The sequence below is a fragment of the Mustela erminea genome, chromosome 2 (genome assembly GCF_009829155.1).
Source record: "Mustela erminea isolate mMusErm1 chromosome 2, mMusErm1.Pri, whole genome shotgun sequence".
Lineage (NCBI taxonomy): Eukaryota > Metazoa > Chordata > Mammalia > Carnivora > Mustelidae > Mustela > Mustela erminea.
The window spans coordinates 150,601,126-150,618,500 of NC_045615.1; the positions used below are offsets into that span (position 1 = coordinate 150,601,126).

General features: G+C 40.7%; 1 protein-coding gene across 11 annotated transcripts in view; it reads right to left on the reverse strand.

Annotated features, from left to right (window-relative positions):
• The window catches only part of EPHA5 (EPH receptor A5), a 348,209-nt gene extending 332,584 nt beyond the window's left edge, over window positions 1–15,625 (reverse strand). For 3 of the 11 annotated variants that reach the window (XM_032334444.1, XM_032334442.1, XM_032334447.1), the window contains exon 1: window positions 14,702–15,505. In XM_032334444.1, the coding sequence (XP_032190335.1) occupies window positions 14,702–14,879 (178 nt within the window). In that variant the 5' untranslated portion in view covers window positions 14,880–15,505. Of the gene's footprint in view, window positions 1–14,701 lie in introns of all 11 variants that reach the window. The other 8 variants (XR_004283480.1, XM_032334452.1, XM_032334443.1 and 5 more) reach the window with 7 other exon arrangements.
• Window positions 15,626–17,375: the final 1,750 nt, after the last annotated feature.

Genomic DNA, 17,375 nt, shown 5'->3' on the forward strand with positions numbered 1-17,375 from the left:
TGCGGATGTAGAAACAGCAGCAAGTTATCCAGATCTAGCTATATTAAGCAGTAGAAGTGCCTATTAAGCAACAAATTTTGAGTGTGGACAAAACAGCCTTATATTGAAGAAGATGTCATCTAGGGCCTTCATACCTAGAGAGGAGAAATCAATGCCTGGCTTGAAAGCTACACAGGCGAGGCTGACTCCCTTGCAGGGAGTATCTCTTGAAGCCAATGCTCAGTCACCATTCTGAAAATCCTAGGGATCTTAAGAATCATGCTAAATCTACTCTGCCTGTGCTCCAGAAATGGGACAACAAAGCATGGATGACAAACACACATCTGTCTGCAGCATGGCTTCCTGAATTTTTTAAGTTCACTGTTGAGCTCTACCGCTCAGAAGAAAAAATTCTTTCAAAATACGACTGGTCATTGACAACGCATGAGATCACTCAAGGCCCTGATGGAGATGTATGATGAAATTAATCCCATTCCCATGCCTGATAATAACACAACTTCCATTCTGCAGCCCATGGATCAAGGAATAATTTCTACTTCCAAGTCTTATTATTTAAGAAATACATGTCATAAGGCTGTAGAGGCCATAGATAGTGATTCCTCTGATGTATTTGGGCAAAGTATATTGAAAGCTTTCTGGAAAGGATTCACTATTCCAGATGTTGTTAAGCACATTCGTGATTTATGGGAAGAAGTCAAAGTATCAACATTCACAGGAGTTTGGAGGAAATTGATTGCAAACCTTCATGGACAACTTTGAGGAGTTAAACGTTCAGTGGAGGAAGTCGTGCCAGATGTGGTGGAAATATCAAGGAAACTAGAATTAGAAGTGAAACCAGAAGAAGTAACTGCATTGCTGCCACCTCATGATAAAACGTGAAAGAATGAGGAACTGCATCTTATGAATGAGCAAAGAAAGTGATTTCTTGGGATGGAATCTACTCCTGGTGAAGAAACTGTGAAGACTGCTGAAATGACGACAGACAGTTAAGAATATTACACAAACTTACTTGATAAAGCAGTGGCAGGATTTGAGAGGATTGGCTCTAATTTTGAAAGAAGTTCTACTGTGGATAAAATGCTATCAAATAGCATCACACGCAACAGAGAAATAATTTGTGAAAAAGAAGAATTCATTGATATGGTAAACCTCATTGTGTGTCTTACTTTAAGAAATTACCACAGCCATTCTGACCTTCAGCTACCACCACCCTGATCAGTCAGCAGCCACCACATTAGACAAGACCCTTCACCTGCAAAAAGATTATAACTTGCTGAATTCTCTAATGATGGTTAGCAATAAAGTATTTTTCATTAAGGTGTATACATTGTTTTTTACACCTAATGCTGTTGTACACTTAATGAACTACATAAACATAACTTCTGTATATACAGGAAAACCCCCCAAAATCATTTGACTATTGTATTATTTGCTTATTGTGATGTACTGGAACCAAACCTGTAAGATCTCTGAGGTATGCCTATATTGATTGGTAAGGACTTATCACTGCCATTTTGTTAATTTCTAAATGCTTTATAGATCCATTTTACTTGTTTCTCATACATTTTTGTGTGGGTTTGATGTCTTTTGGTATCAGCATGCTTTTTATCATGTTCTTCTGGGTAATTACTATAGGATATTCCCTTGAAGTTACCATGAGGTATACATAAACTGTTTTAAGGTTATAACAACATATTTTAAACTGAAAACAACTTAACTTCAATATAATTCCTAAACTTTATAATTTTATTTCTTTCCCTCACATTTTAGATTATTGTTGCTACAATTTACATTATTTTAATTGCATAACTAATAACAGATTACTGTAGTTATTTATATTTCTTAAAAAATCTTTTAAAGTTATAAGTGAATTATACACCATTATTATGATATTGCAGAATCTGTGACTCTATATTTACCATTACCAGTGAAATTTACACAATTTTTTTGTGTTTTTACATTGTTAATTAGCATCTTTAGCATCATTTCCTAATCTTTAAAAATTTATTTATAATGTGTTTCAGTGTAGCCCTATTTGGATTCAATCTATTTGGAGTCTTTTGGGCCTCAAGAACCTGGATGTCTACTTCTCTCTGCAACTTCAGAAAGTTATCATCCGTTACAACTTAAATATATATTCTATCCCTTTTTGTCTCTTCCTCTGGAATTCCCATATTGTGAATATTGTTTCTTTTCATTGAATCCCATAATTCTAGTATGAGTTCTTCTTTTCCTTCCTTCCTTCCTTTCTAAATTTCTTTCTTTATTTCCTCCTCTGGCTGATTTCCAATGTCCCATCTTCTAGGTTGCTGATTCTTTCTCTGCATGGCTGAGTCTACATTTGAGAATTTTTATTGAATTCCGCAGTACACTTATTGTATTTTTCAATTTTAGGAAGTCTGTGTGGTTTTTGTTTGCTTTTGATGGTTTCTCTTTCCTTGCCAAACTTATTTCATTCAGGAATTGTTTTCCTAATTTCATTTGTGTTCCCTTATAGCTCACTAAACTTTCTTAAAAGGATTACTCTGATTTATTTGTCTGACAGTTCATAGATCTCCATTTCTTTAGGGTCAGTTATTAAAGCTTTACTAGATGTCTTTGGTGGTGTCATATTTATCTGATTTTTTTTGGCAGGGGGGATCCTAGACTCCTTATATTGGTATCTGCACATTTAAGTAACAGGGCTCCTCTTCCAGACTTTAGAGGTTTGCTCTGACAGATGCAGTTTCTTCACCAGTCAGCTCAGCTGGAGCTTTTGGCTGTGTGCTGGTAATGTCTCTGGACGGGTAAAGTTTGCTATCATGGTCCACTTTGGGAAAGGGAACTGTTTGAGCTGTAAGAAAGGGATGGGAGTTATACTGTTGGTTGAAAATAGTTGGATAGGACTGCTGGCTTTGTTTTCCACATAAGACTGTTGGATGAGCTCCACAGTTGCCTGGATCTCTGGTAAGGTTTACTAGACAGTCAGGACTGGGCACAATATTTAGAAGTAGATGGAACTATGAATTTGCTTCCCTACCCTGGAAGGACAAGACCAAGGGATGTACAGCTCATTGTTTGCATACTTGAATCAGATATGACTGTGTACTGAATTCCTTCATCAAACAAGGCCACTGTTTTGCTTTATAAATGAGGAAAGACACAGGCTTTGTTCCTTGTTCAAATGCCACTGTATGTCGGGCTATTGGATGGGTTGTAGAGTTTCCTGCGTGCTCCAATTTGGTTGCCTTGTTGGACAGGTTGAAGGATGTATTCAGCACTGAGCAGAAACACAAATTAAATTCCCTGTTGAGGTACAGTGGAAGAAATATCTCTAAAGTCAGTAAAGTCCTTTGTTTGTCATCTTAACTCAAGCAGACCTACATCCAAAAAGTTTCTAAACTGAACAGAACCACTGGCTTTGCTCTGCACTATTGGCTTTGCCTACCTGATTCTCAGTGTGAGCTCTGATCTGGGCCACACAGCCTCTGGGGATTGTCTCTAGTCCTTTTCAACAGATGGGGCCATAAGACACTCTCCATAGAAGATGGGGCTATGATTCAGCTCCCTGGATGGTACGCAAACTGTGCTGCAGGACTGGCAAAACTTCTCCTTGGAGGATCCAAATTAGGCAGACAGCTCCCTACCCTGTTTCCTAGTCAGAGTAAGCCTCTGACTTGATTCTGCAGATGAGCAGATCTGCATCTGGTTAGGATTACTACTTGGGCACTACAGGTATGAATTTCATCTGTCATGATCCAAGTGCTGGTTGTTGCAAGTCCCTCCCCCATTCCCCAAGGCCGCAACATTCCTTGTGGCTGAACCCCACAGATTCTCCTGTAATTTCCATGGTGTGAGGTCAGAGCAAGAGCTCTTACAAAATGACTCACAATCCTGGGGGAGTCTTTTCTCCTCTGTGTTGTCTTTCCCCACTGGAAGAACCACAGCCAGGGGAGACCTCTCTGCATTGGGTTGCACTGGAGAGGGGCAATGTGGTCAAGGTATAGCTGCTTCTTTAACCCTTCTAGTGTAGTATGTCTTGGTCTCTGTGACGTGTAGAGGTTCTTCAACCTCAACCCATGTTCTAGGATTCTCTCAGGGGTGTCTTGTTCCTGAATAGTTAGTTGTGCTTCCTGTGAGGGAAGCAGAAGTCAGGAACTACATATGTCACCATCTTAGAGCCATCACTCCTCCAAGAGAATTCCTTAATGGGATTTCGGGTATAGAAACCTGAGTCCACAGTTTAGCCTGGACTAGGGATTGAGAACTGGGTTGCTTATATACTAAAATAAGAGAAAACAACTCAAAAAGTAAAGAATGCATGCCCTGAAATGGAAGTAATGTGTGGGAAGAGATCTTGCCTTGTGCTACCAGGGTTCAGGGCAATGGAAAGGTAAGATGTCAACATGGAGTATATCAGAGCATAAGAGCCTTAGGACAAGCAGCTGATCAAATATTTGCTGAGGGGAGAAAAAAAGGAGGGAGCTGCAAGTGAACTGCTCAGAAAATATGTTCTGGACTATACTGTAGCTCTGTATGCACTTTTACTGTACTTCCCGTTCTCAGTGGAATGAGCCAATACTTAGACGATGAGAGCAAGAGTGACTGTGGATGTCTGGAGGATTTAGTCAATAGCATGTCCTGGTCTAGAAGAGCTGTTAAGAGCTGTGCGGCAGTCAGACTACCTGAGTTTGAATGCAGATTTCTACCACTTTCAGATTTGCAACTGGGGATGAGTTATTTAACCATTCCCTGCTCACATTCATCATGTGTAAAATGAAAATATAATAATAATAACAATTATTATGTAATTGTTATATTATATAATATTATACAATATATATTCTTTATATATTATAATTATTATATTATATTATTATAATTAATATAATACAATATAAGTTCTTTATATATTATTAGAATTATTATATAATATTATACATGTTATTATTATTGCATAATTTCCTAAGCTTGTTTTTTGGGAAAAGAAATCAATATATATGTAAACTACTTAGTAAAATGTCTGGCACACTGTATGTCAATAATCAATGTTAGCTATAATTATGGTATATAGGTATATCTACTCATTAGTATGTAAATAGAGTCCTACATTTCATAAGCTGTTCTAAATACAGTACATTCTAAACTTCCTTACATCTGTTTATGTTAACCTATTTAAAAAGGAAAAGCCTTCACAGAATTATATTAAAATCTTTCTGAAAATATAAAAAAAATTATACTTCCCAGTACTATTCCAAATTCTGAATATAACTGAACAGACCAGAAAATCATATATTTCAGACTAAAGGAGTGATGTCAAATTATAATGTCAGATATCTTTTTTAGGAAACTTCTATGAATTTAATTCTCCTACCTATCCACTGGGTCATTTCAAAGACTATCTATCCATCCACCTATCTATCTGTCAACCAGGTAAAACTAACAAAATACTATGCTAGGACTAAATATCTAAAATATTTGAAGATCTCTCTTGATACATTTTGTGGCTCGTAAGCAAACTGTGACCTCTACCTGGGGAATAATGAGGTAAAATGCAACATTTACAACCCATGACCCTTATACTTGTGGCTTTCTATTTCCTAATCAGATTCCAGTGTTCAAAAGCAATAATGAGGAAACCAGCAGAAAATTCAGACAACATCATGTCATTGATTTCTATCCTGGTTAGCTCTATGGAAAATTTGCACATGCAATTCTTTTTTTAGATTGTTCTCTGTCCCAGTTTCCCTTTAATCATCCAGTGCAAGTGAGATGATCACCTGTGATTGTGAAATCTTCTCTCAAACAGCCTGTATTTAGTAGTGGGGGAAATACAGGGGCTTACATCTGGTGTATACCTGCTCTGCTCTAGGAATTTCATTAGGCAACATATATACATTCTTATTTTATCTCCACAACAACCCTAACACTTCATTTTAACTATGAGGAATCTGAGGTAGATGGTTCAAGACCACTAATGTGTGATAGAGCTCATTCCATGGTGTTTACATCTCCTCACTCTGCACTACCCAGATAAAGCACAATTATTGTGAAGTTAATTAAAATTAAGCTACTGGGCCTTCAAGGACATAGGCCACGTCCATGCTATTAAGGCCTTAGGGAAGTGCTTGCTAAAGCCATAATTCTGTCACATTTGCAAAGGTAAGATATTTTTATATTCCTTTTCTTAGGGTAGTTTCCTCTCATCATATAGGTTTAAAAACAAAACGGCTGCACACAGTGCTTTCCTGTATCCTGATCCTTACCCAGCAAGTGAGGTGTGCACAAGCACGTACTACGTGGAGTGTTAATCGGGCAGACTCCCAGAACTTTCGTTTGTGACGTTCTCTACCAATTAGAAAGTTGTTTCATTTTGTTTGTTCTACAGGACAATTATGTAAAGTAGGCAGTACCAATTACAAATAAATGAACTGAGGTTAAAACAAAAAAAAAAGAAAAAAAGAAAAAAAAAGAAAACTGAGTGAGCATCCACAGAACTTAGGGCTGTTAAGCAATGGAGATTAGCCAAAAACAAAATAAAAACAAAAACGAACAAATAAAAAACAAAGACAAGGACTAGTTTGTTTTTGAATTTCAAAGTCAGTGTTTCTGTTTTTGCTTATTTTTCCATAATTCTATAACATTTCATCATTTTTCAACTTGTGTTCCATAAGCTTAAATCAAAAACAGTGACTCCGGTTCTGTAAGATTACGTGGTTCTGTTGTTAGTTGTTCCCCACCCCCTTCCAGAGAAGTCAAATATGATGGCTTGAAACTGGACATGGTTCAAATCTTTCAGACACAGAAGTTTCCAAGGATTTTCTGCTTTTCTCGCAAGGCTAGTTGCATACCCTTGTAGAAGCCTTATTCCACTGCCCAGGGTAAAACTCTTGAGGGAGAAGAGAGAGTCCACTGCTATCTTCCACAAGACCAGGTGGCCAGCCTCACCTGTTCAGCGAGCTCACAAGGCAAGGGAGGACTCTGGGCGAAAGCCAAAATTGGGCTCGCAGAGAAAGCTCCTGCTGAGGACTGCTGCGCTGAACCAGTGCCAGCCGGATCTACCTGCTGAGTTTGTCTTTCCAAAGAAAAGACATTAACAAGCATCCTGGAACAGGAAGTTACCGCTGGTGTAAAGAAAGTGAGCTATCTTACAAGAAACATAAAGCTCACAGAGACACCTTAAACTGTGTTTCTGATTTATGAATTAAATAAGCAATGTATGACTTAGTTGGACACAATATGCTCTTCCCCTTTGCAGACTGGGTCCCATGCTTTATTTTACAGACTATTACTTCTCACCCAGTTTGACATCATGACCTCCTTGGGGGTACCAGAACATAGCAGGCATGTGCTACTGCCCTTTTTATCTTGCTTCGACTTTGTCTGAATGGAGTGTCTGGTAGGAAAAGTGGGAGGAAGGAGGGTTGGAAAGAGAGTAAAGGAAGGACCTGAAGGAAGGGGGTGGGGGTCAGGGAAAGGGAGATTCGGCAGATAAAATAAGTGTGTGACATTATTTTAAGAGAAAAAAAAAAAAGACACTACCCATTTCTGAGTAAAAGAACAGACTGTATTTTCTCTAAATCTTCCAATACTTAGCCCGAAACATGTTTCCAAGTAGGAACAGTTTCTCGCAAAGCATATGCAAAATATTTCAACCCTCAGGTTTTGGCTCTTTGATTTTTTTTTTTTTTTCCCTCCCCCAGAATCATTTACTTAACAGAGCTATGGGCCCAGTTGAGTTAGAACTGAAGACATGTGTGATGGATGGAGAAGATGGCCTGGGCAGCGGTCCAGCAACTAAAACAGAATTAGAATCATCACAGACACTTTAATCCCAATTATTTAATCTGCGGGGTGTCTAACACCATAAGTATTTGGCACGACTCAACAAAACAGTAGAATTTACAGAGAAACAGAAGAAAAAAATCTAATTTGATGAAATAAAATAAACTAAAGAGTTTTTTTATTAGACTATGATTTATATCTTCAGAGCATAAGTGAAACAAATATAAATTTAGAGTAAGTGGGAGAGGGTAATGGTATTTTTAAAAAATAATATAAAAAATAAAATGCAAGCATTATTATTAATATCAAGGTCATAGTGATACCACCTTGACACCTCTCTCCACTCTTTGTTTCAGCCTCACCGTGATTTTTCTACACACCCCTAAATGTGTCCATGTGCACCTCTACCATCATCTGGCGAAATTACTGCACTCTGCTAAATGAATGGACCATGATTAAAGCCATGAACACGTGAGGAAAGAATGCATGACCTAGGGTTGATTTCTGACCAACAAAATTTTATATGCTCTTCAATAGTATATGAAACAATTTAAATGATATGAATAAACTAACACATAAGCTGGTCAGAGACAAAAGGCTGGGGTTCCTATAGGAAAAGAAGAGCCAGAATAAACCTTAATTACAAACAGAACCTACCAGGTTTTCCTTAACACAAGTACATTGAAAATGGTATTCTAAAGGCAAAGCTCACACAAATTTTAAGAAGGATTTTCCAGCAATTTTTAAATAGAAATGACTCTTTAGGGTTTCTTTCAACCACTAAAGATTAAAAAAAAAAAAAAAAGCACTTAAAAATTGTACTAACACTAAGTGACAGTTAATAAATATCATGTTAAACCACAGAGTTTTCAAAATCACTCCACATTTCTCTAGACACAATTCACATTTTTATGTACCTTAACAGGGCTTTTCCTTTTTGTATATTCACTTACTTTTTGCTTTCACTAACAGATATTAAGTAAGGTTTTTTAAGATACTATGAAAATGAAAGAAGCTAAAAGGGAATTTAAAAGTCTACATTTCTCATGAACTTCACTGATCAGAATTATATTTTAAATCATTTCATTCTTTTCTATTATTACTGTAATATAAATTTTAAATTGAAGCTACCTCTTGATTTTATGTGATCAAAATAAATGGAATAAATAAATCCTATATCTGTGAAATTTATAGTGTCAGAAAATGAAAATTCCAATCACCTTTCAATTCTCAAGAATACCTGTGCCACTATCTATTTACACCTTGATTTATAAACAGCAATTTCATAGCATAATTTGTGGCATTACTGATCCTACTATATTTATGGAAAATTCTTCATTATGACACCTTGTATATGTTAATAAATGTATTATCAAAAATGAACTGTTTTCTAAAATTTGAATTTAAAATTTTAGACATTTTTTCTTCAGCAAAATAAATTTTTTGTCTTCTTCAAACACTTTAAAATCTATTTCATTAACCTGGAATAAAGAAATTTCTAGATAGTCAGAAACTAAAAAGAGAAAAGTAAATATATGATAAAGGGAGACTTTTCCAAATACTCATGCTAATTGTTTTGGAAGTTCAAACCAAATACTTAAGGGTGAATCATTTTAGTTTGTAATTTAGACGTTTTTAATGGAACCAATAAAAGACTTTCACAGTGAATAACTCTCAAATCTTCCAGTTTCCTAATCACTATATAGTGTTTTAAAAATTATGAGTAGATCAGAGATGCTCTTATCTTTCTTATATCAAATACTTCTTACTGAATAAAAACATTGTGTTTATTACTTTAAAGATATATATTACTAAGCTTCTTAAAAATATGGAACTTTTTAATCTGTATTTACAAAACCTTTAGAACTCATTTTTTTAATCTACTTTGTACACATTCATAAAAACATAAGTGTACCACCACATCTGGGATACAATTCTTAATGTGAATTAAAAATACATTAGGTGTGTTATGTATACAATAGACTAGGATAACTCCTTCAAAGAAATCACCACCTAACCAACTGGATTACATAAATTTTGATAAAATAACAAAATATGTGTTTACCCAGTAGAGCTACTAGTAGGAGCTATTCTGCTCTACAGATAAATACATACAGAGATATAAGAACTACAAGAGTCATTCAGAGTCTCTAAGGTGATAATTTACTTTTTTTTTGCTTGCATATCGCTTTTATAATAAAAATTTACTCTTTCGGAAAGGGAAAAATGGACAAATACTGCAATCAATTTTTAATAGTTTATAATAAGCAAGGCTGCATATTCAAACTTCAGCTAATTTTGATGCTTAATGAAAACAATTGTAAAACTATTTTAAAATGGTCAAAAATGCATAAATCATGTTTGAATAACTAGGTAACTCAGCTAATTTAAATTCAAACCACGCATTAGTAAAGTGAAATATATCTGATAATTTAAATGCAAAAAATGAAGTAAAAAGAGTTATCAATACTTTCTATAGTAGTTATGTCTTTAGGATCCTAGCAGCACATTTTTTAAAAAAAAAGAACATTAAGTTTGACTCATATAAGTAAAAATAGCTATAGTTAGTTAATATAATAATGCACATCATAGTCTATTTTTATAGTCAAAGGTAGAATGGTTTCCTCCAAATGAAAGAGAAATTAATTACTCATTCAAGCAAATACATAATAAGAAAGCACTCCAAACAAAGGAGATTCAAGTGGTCAAGTCAATCAGCAAAAATGTAGTGAAAGTAACTAAAGCACAGTCATTTTCGCAACAGTAGCAATATTGAATAAAGTCTAGTATCTAATTAAATAGTTTGGCGGTGTTTGTCTATAAATAGCTCTATCACCTAATTTTGACATTTTATGTAGAAATATTCTAAATGGTCATATTTTGTAGAGAAGAGTATTAATAATATAAATAACAATTAGTTCAGTAATGTTTCTAAGTATAAAAAAATAAACCATTTAATCCTATGTAGATTGAAATCAAGTGATATTACAAAAAGAGTATTTTCTTCAAAAGGGGAAATTTTCATTGTAAATGCAGGAATTGTCCACCCTCTCCTCTGTCTTCTAGAGGAAATGAAATCTTCTCACCCTGTCACCCTACACCCAAGATTTTTGTCTACTTCAAAAAAAAAAAGCTTAAAATTAAAGAGTCAACCCTTTAGCCCCCCCCACCCCCTTCATGTTTTATAAAGCAAAAAGCCAAACTCTTCATGGCCTCTCCCTTCTAACCACCCAAGATTCAAATAAGGGTAATTGCTCTCTTTTTTTGTTCAGTAGTGTCCTGGTGAGGGAATGATTTTACTGTCCCTTTTCTGTGGGGTCCTGCCGTTTTATCTAAAAGGAAATGAATTATAACAGGATGACAAGGCCACAAAACAAAGCCGTTTAGTTTACAAATCTATTATGTCCTTCAACCTGTTTTATGGGCCTGGTCCTATTATAAACCAAGAAAAACCCTAAAACAAACTCTTTTTTCCCTTTCTTTCCAGTGGAAACATCTACAATTTTATGATTCTTTAACAGTTTAGCCTAAAATTTCTTCACTCTGTGTGTGTGTGTGTGTGTACGTGTGTGTTTTAACCCCAAGAGTCCCTCTACCCCACCTTCTCAAACATAGAAAACATTCAGAAACAAGAAACTGGACTTTTCAAACACTAACTGCTGACAACTGTCAGAAGCACTTTACTGGGTCATTACTGACTGTAGCTTCAATGAATTAAGCTTGATTCACTGCGGGTGAATCATTTTCAATGCAGAGCTGTTCAGCAGTAATTGGCCAAGAAACCCTGCTGCGAAAAGCACTTGTCAAATAATGCTTGTTTACAAATATATCTCCAGACAGCAAAAAGTGGCAGTTACTGAATAAGTTCAGGGCCACCTCCAATATTCATAACAGTGGACATGCTCTCTTTACTTATTAAATCTATTAACATTTTCACTTGTTGATATACTTGCTAATGTTTGCCCTGCTTGATCCATCTCAGAGCTAAGTTTCTTGTTAAATATGTTTCTGAATTATTTTATAATAAAAGTGTCTTGTATTACACCAGAGTTCAAAGGTTTCTTCCACATGTAATTAATGCCTAATATATGTAAAAAGACAGCGTATTTTTTTCTTATCTTAGAATTCAGTCTAAAGAGTACATTTTCCTCTTTTTATTGTCTTTTATCCAAAACATCTTAACATTCATTCCATCTCAGTTTAAGATTCTAGATGTATGTTTGGCCTTTCCTGTACAGTTCTGCTTATTTATGTCTACCAAAGTTAAATTTTAAAAATGACTAGAATACAAATTATGAATGTAAAGTCACATTTATGTCTATCTGCCTTGAACTTTTTTCTCACATAATGGGATCATTCATTTATATATATATATATATGTATATATATATATATACATATATATGCACACACACACACACACACTATAGTCTGGGGAGTCACTAGGTATCTATAGGTTGCAGAAGGCAAAGTATATGAGAGCGAGTTATTAATGGATGCTGTGCATACATCAAATCTTTCTGTCCCTGATCTTCCAAAGACCTTCCAGAAATTAGCAATCAAAAACAAACTTAAAAACTCCAATTGGAATCTTTAAACAAATTAATAAATTCCTATTATTAGTATCTTAATATAGCATTGTTTGATTTATACTAACACATGGAGAAACGAAAAGAAGGGGGAGCATAAATTTTACAGAACAGAAGTAACGGTCTGAGAGCATACCAAGGGAAAGATGGGAAACTGTTGGGTAGAAACGGAATGAATCAGGTAAAATCATATATATTAATACGATTTTATTTCCTACGATGTGAAATAGTGATAGATCCCTGCCATCCCCACCTCACTATGGCCAAAGTTTTGCTGTGTGTTCCACTAGCTGGCATAAGGACAAGACAACGTGTGGTTGTCAGGTCTGTGATACCAACCAGGCTACCTTCCAGAAGATTTGAGTTCTGCTTACATCACCTTAAGAGGCCAGTGCTATTTCCTAGCTTCTCTCCCATTCCCTCTGCCTCTTCCTCCCAGGCGCAGTCCTGGCCCTTGCGCCAAGCCTCCCTGAGACTACATTTTTCCTCCTTCCCTAACGGAAAGCTACTCCCCTTCATCTCTACATAAGCCACTTCCTTCATCACACCTGGGGGGCAAAAAATGAAATATAATGGAAACAGAAAAGGATGAATGACAGTACTATCCCTGTCACTCTTTAAATCCAAACCAGGATGCCCCTTCCGGTGGCATACGACAGTTCATAAAAGGACTCCAAACCCTGTCACCACCCTCCGGACTTCCAACACCATGAATCTAACAGGAGAGGTTAATAAAACGCCTACGACTGAAAACACTTTTTCAACTTTACAGAGAAGGGGGAAAGACGCAGATGGGGTTAAGCATGAGAGATTGCCATAGCTAGCTAGCTAGCTAGCCCGAGCTACATAGAATCTTTAAATCAGATTGAAAACAATAAATGTGAGGGTTAAAGGGAGAAGTTCACGGGGTGGGGTGGGGCCGGGAGTCGCAGTCGGCCCCGCTCTCGCACGGTTCCTGGGGAGCTGGCAGCGCTCCTAAACCAGCTCAGCGCCTTCTCCTGCAGCCACACACCCCGTGCAAGTCACGAGGACACACACGACCCCGAAGGCTGCTGCTTCATCTTTCCGGTCCAGCGTCCCCTGCCCTAGGAGTGGAAGGGATTTATTTATTTATTTATTTATTTGTCCAAGGCTCTGTGCCTCACCCGTGGCTTGCGGAGCCGATTCAAATCGAAACCCCAGTATTCCAGCCGGGGGTTCGGGTTTTTGGTTGTTTCCACGGTGGAGCTGACCGCTTCCTGCAGCCGGGATCGGGACCTGAGATGCTACACCTCCCACCTCCATTCTGGAGGAACGAGCCTCGGCTTGGAGCGGAGCCCCAGCGCGGCGGGGGGTGTGAGCGGAGCCAGCGCAGCCGGAGCAGACCCGGGGCCAAGGGCGGCCGCCCGAGCTGGGGCGGGCCCGGGAACGGAGCACGGCTCCGGGAGCAACGAGCGCCACTGGAGGTGCTGCTCCCGCGGGGCCGGCTCTCCCGCCCCGCCGAAGGCTGACACGGCTTCAGAGTCCGGAGCGCAGGATTGGGGGTGGGGAGGAGGGCCGGGGACTCCAGGCTCGGGCTCCGGCCCGAGCGCGGCTTTCCGTCAGGCCGACACCGAGCCTCGAGCCCGAGTGGGTTCGAGCAGCAACTTCCTGGCAGCGACACTCCACCCCTCTTCCGCCTCCCGCCGCATCCCACCTTCCCGCCTTCTCCCACTTTCGCCTCGATGTGAGGATGAGCCCCCAAAGTGGAGGGCACCCCACAGTGTGGGGCGCACCCCACAGTGTGGGGCGCCTTCTGTCCCTCGCCATTCCCCTCCCTCGAGAAATAACAGCTCTCGCCACCACCCCAGAATAGCAGCTGGCGATGCCCTAAATAACAGCTTCCAGAAGGCACTTTCCCCCAAAATAAAAGCAGCCCAGTCACCCCCACAATATTTCCCATCGCCGGCCTCCAGTAACGGTTTCTAAGCCCCCCGCTCCCGAGATCGTGGTCGCTGAGCTTCGAACAGTCCCCACTGCTCCAAGCCCGAAATGTCACTTCCCCACGCGCTCCAAGTGAGAACCAGCCGCACCCAACCTCCCGGCGCGGGTCTCCGACCTCCCCTTCCCCCGCGTGCAACTTCCCAGCCCCCCAACAGCCTCGGTCCGCACGCGGGTCCCTCGCCCGGCGCCCCGCACCTAATGGCAAACAATGCCCCCAGAAACAGCAAAGGGGAGCGAAAAAGCTGGCCAAACCGGCCACATGTGAATTCGCGGTGCGGAGGGAGATTTGTTCCGCGGCGGCAGCGTCCAGACCGCCCCGACCCGCACTTCCAGGCCCCGCCTCGCCCCTCCGCCCCAGGTCGCTGCGGTCCCCACCCCCAACCTACCTTCGTTGCTGGGGCTGGCCAGGAGGGTCCGGAGCGCGGCGCACAGGAGGAGGCAAGTCCAGAGGGGGGCCCTGCGCGGTGCGGAGTAGCAGCCGGCCAGAGACGCGGGGGTGCTGGGGGTGTCGCCGTCGCCCGGGGGCCTCCGGCGTCCCGCACCCGGGGGCCCCGAGCCCCGCATCTTCTCCTGGCCGCCTCCGCCGCCGCTGTCCCGCGCGTCTCAGTCCACGGCCCCGGCTTCGCGGAGGGGCCGAGGGAGGCTCGCGGCGCCTTCGCGTTCCCCGTGGGGTCCCTTGCCTTCTGGCGCGCGGCTCTTCCAAATGCGGGGACCGCGGGTCCGCGGAGACGTCCGAAGTTTGCTCCCGGCCCCTGCCTCCCTCCTCCTCGGCGGGGCTCACATTAAACACCGGCTATGGCTGGTAGCGCGGTTCTGTCCCGGACACCGGGGTGTCGAGAGGGTCCCGCGTCCTGCTGCTCTGCCTCTTAAGACTTTTCAGGGTTGGGGTCTTTAAAATGCCCCTGAGGGGAAGATAAAGATTCCTTTTCAGGCTTCAGGGATGAAATAAATGATGAAGGGAAGGGAGACAAGTCATCTTAAGTCAAGAAAGAGCCTCACTAAAAAAGAGGAGGAAAAGGCAGGGTGGCTACGGATAAAGGAAAGGAGTTGAGAAAATACGAGCCAGGCGAGCCGAGGCAAAGATCCGGAGAGTTGGGAGCCCGGCAGAAGGAAGCAGCTGCGGGCTGAGCGCGGACCAGGGGAGGTGGTGGCGGCGGCGAGCGGGCAGGAGCGCGGAGCCCGGCGGCGAGCGGGCAGGAGCGCGGAGCTGCGGCGGTCCCCGCGGCTCGGGGAGGAGGCGGCGCGCGCGCGGCTGGGAGCACGGGGTGGAAACTGCGCCGCCACCGCGCGCTCCTGCTGGGTCTGGAGCTCCGCCGTCTCCTCTGCCTCCCAGCTCTGCACCTCCCCTCCTCCCCCCTCCTCCTCTCGCCTGCTCCCCCGCCCTCTGCTGCTCGCAGCCTCGCCAGCGAGCATCTACTGTTAAGTGCGAGCTGCTGAGACGAAGTCACACACTCGCGGAGGCAAGTGGTCGGGAGGCTGCCGCGGTGAGTGTTGCCTAGCGGTCTCCGGGAGAGGCGCGTCTTCCTCCCCGGGTACTTGGGGCGAAGAATTCTCTGGACGGTGCCTGCGAACGCCCGGGCTCCCGGGAGGCGGAAGGGAAGTCAGCCTTGGGCCCTGCCGGCAGCCCTTGGAGAAGCGGGTCCTTCGGGTTGGCACCGCGCCTGCTGCCCATCGCGGGCTTGGGGCACCAGCCACCTTGTCGTCACATCACCACGTCTTCGCGGGCTGTGCTGGTCCGTGGCTAGTTTCCCAAACACCCATATCGCTCGCTGCGGCTCCCCCTTTCTATTCTTCCAATACTTCAGCAGCTGTGATGGGATAATGAGTCAACGCTGCCTTCAGAAGTAAATTGTAGAATTTCTAAATATAGACACCGTCACTATAATTGAAATTTCAGGGAGTCAACGAATTTGACTGACTGATATGTGTAGCGTGCCAGGGACTTGACGAGGTGATCATTTAATTCATTAATTTCATCGATAGGATGTGTTAGAACTTTAGAAATTATATGATACGCAGCTCTAGGCAATTAATTCCGGTGAAATTAGCACGGGTCAAGTAATTTCAGGGTTTAAAAAATATTATTTTAATTTCGTGTATTCTACTGCATTGAGAGATTTACAAATTAACTACCAAAAAGCTGGTTTAAAAGAATTGACTTTCTCTGCTTCACCTTTATTATGTATTCTCTTGCTTTTAATATTTTTTCTTCAACTTTCTCATTCATTCTTTCAAAGAGATACATCTGAAGGGCAATTGTAGTAAATACTGAAAATAAAACATATACCAAAAGTGTGAGTTTGGAAGAAAGGTATCTTGTTTAATTGGTGGTCTAGTAACTACTGTGAAGATTGGGTTTGCATTCGCACCTCCTGAAGGGGAGTCTGCTCACTAGCTTTGACATCTAGAGTCTGTCTTCACAATAAATTTCTCATCATCTTTAGCTGATGACATTTGTTTTCTGCTTAAATATTTGTAATGAAGATGAAAGAATAAAGAAACAGTGATGCAATTTTATAAAGAGGTGGAAGCTCATCTTTGATTTTTTTTTTTCTGAAATGTTTTGGCACCAGAAATCTAAAAGCAGCTTCTTTCTATTATAATGTGCTCCAAATGCATGAAGCGAATTTAAAGAAATGGCAGTGAATCAGCCTTTCAGTTTGGCAAAAAACCTGATGAAAAGTTGAGATAAAAGTTGAATTTTATATTTCTATTTGAAGACCATTCAAAATGTAAACTCCTCCTTCCAAATTATAGTTGAATTACTTAAAAATATCTAAACAGAATACCAACTAAGTTATCTAAAACCTAGGGATACGTAATAATGCTATTATGGAACGTAGGCAGTTTAAGGGGACTTTGAGCTTGTTACTTTACTTCTATAGGTCTCAGTATCCTCATCAATAAAATGATTTGGAGAAAATGATCTTCAAGTTCCTTTTACTTCCATATCCTTTGCATTTCTATGTTACTACCCTATTCACCTACCTCCAATTACTTACTGTTGAGTACAGAATTTTTCAATTTCTTCAGCCTGGCATTGAAAGTATTCTACTACAA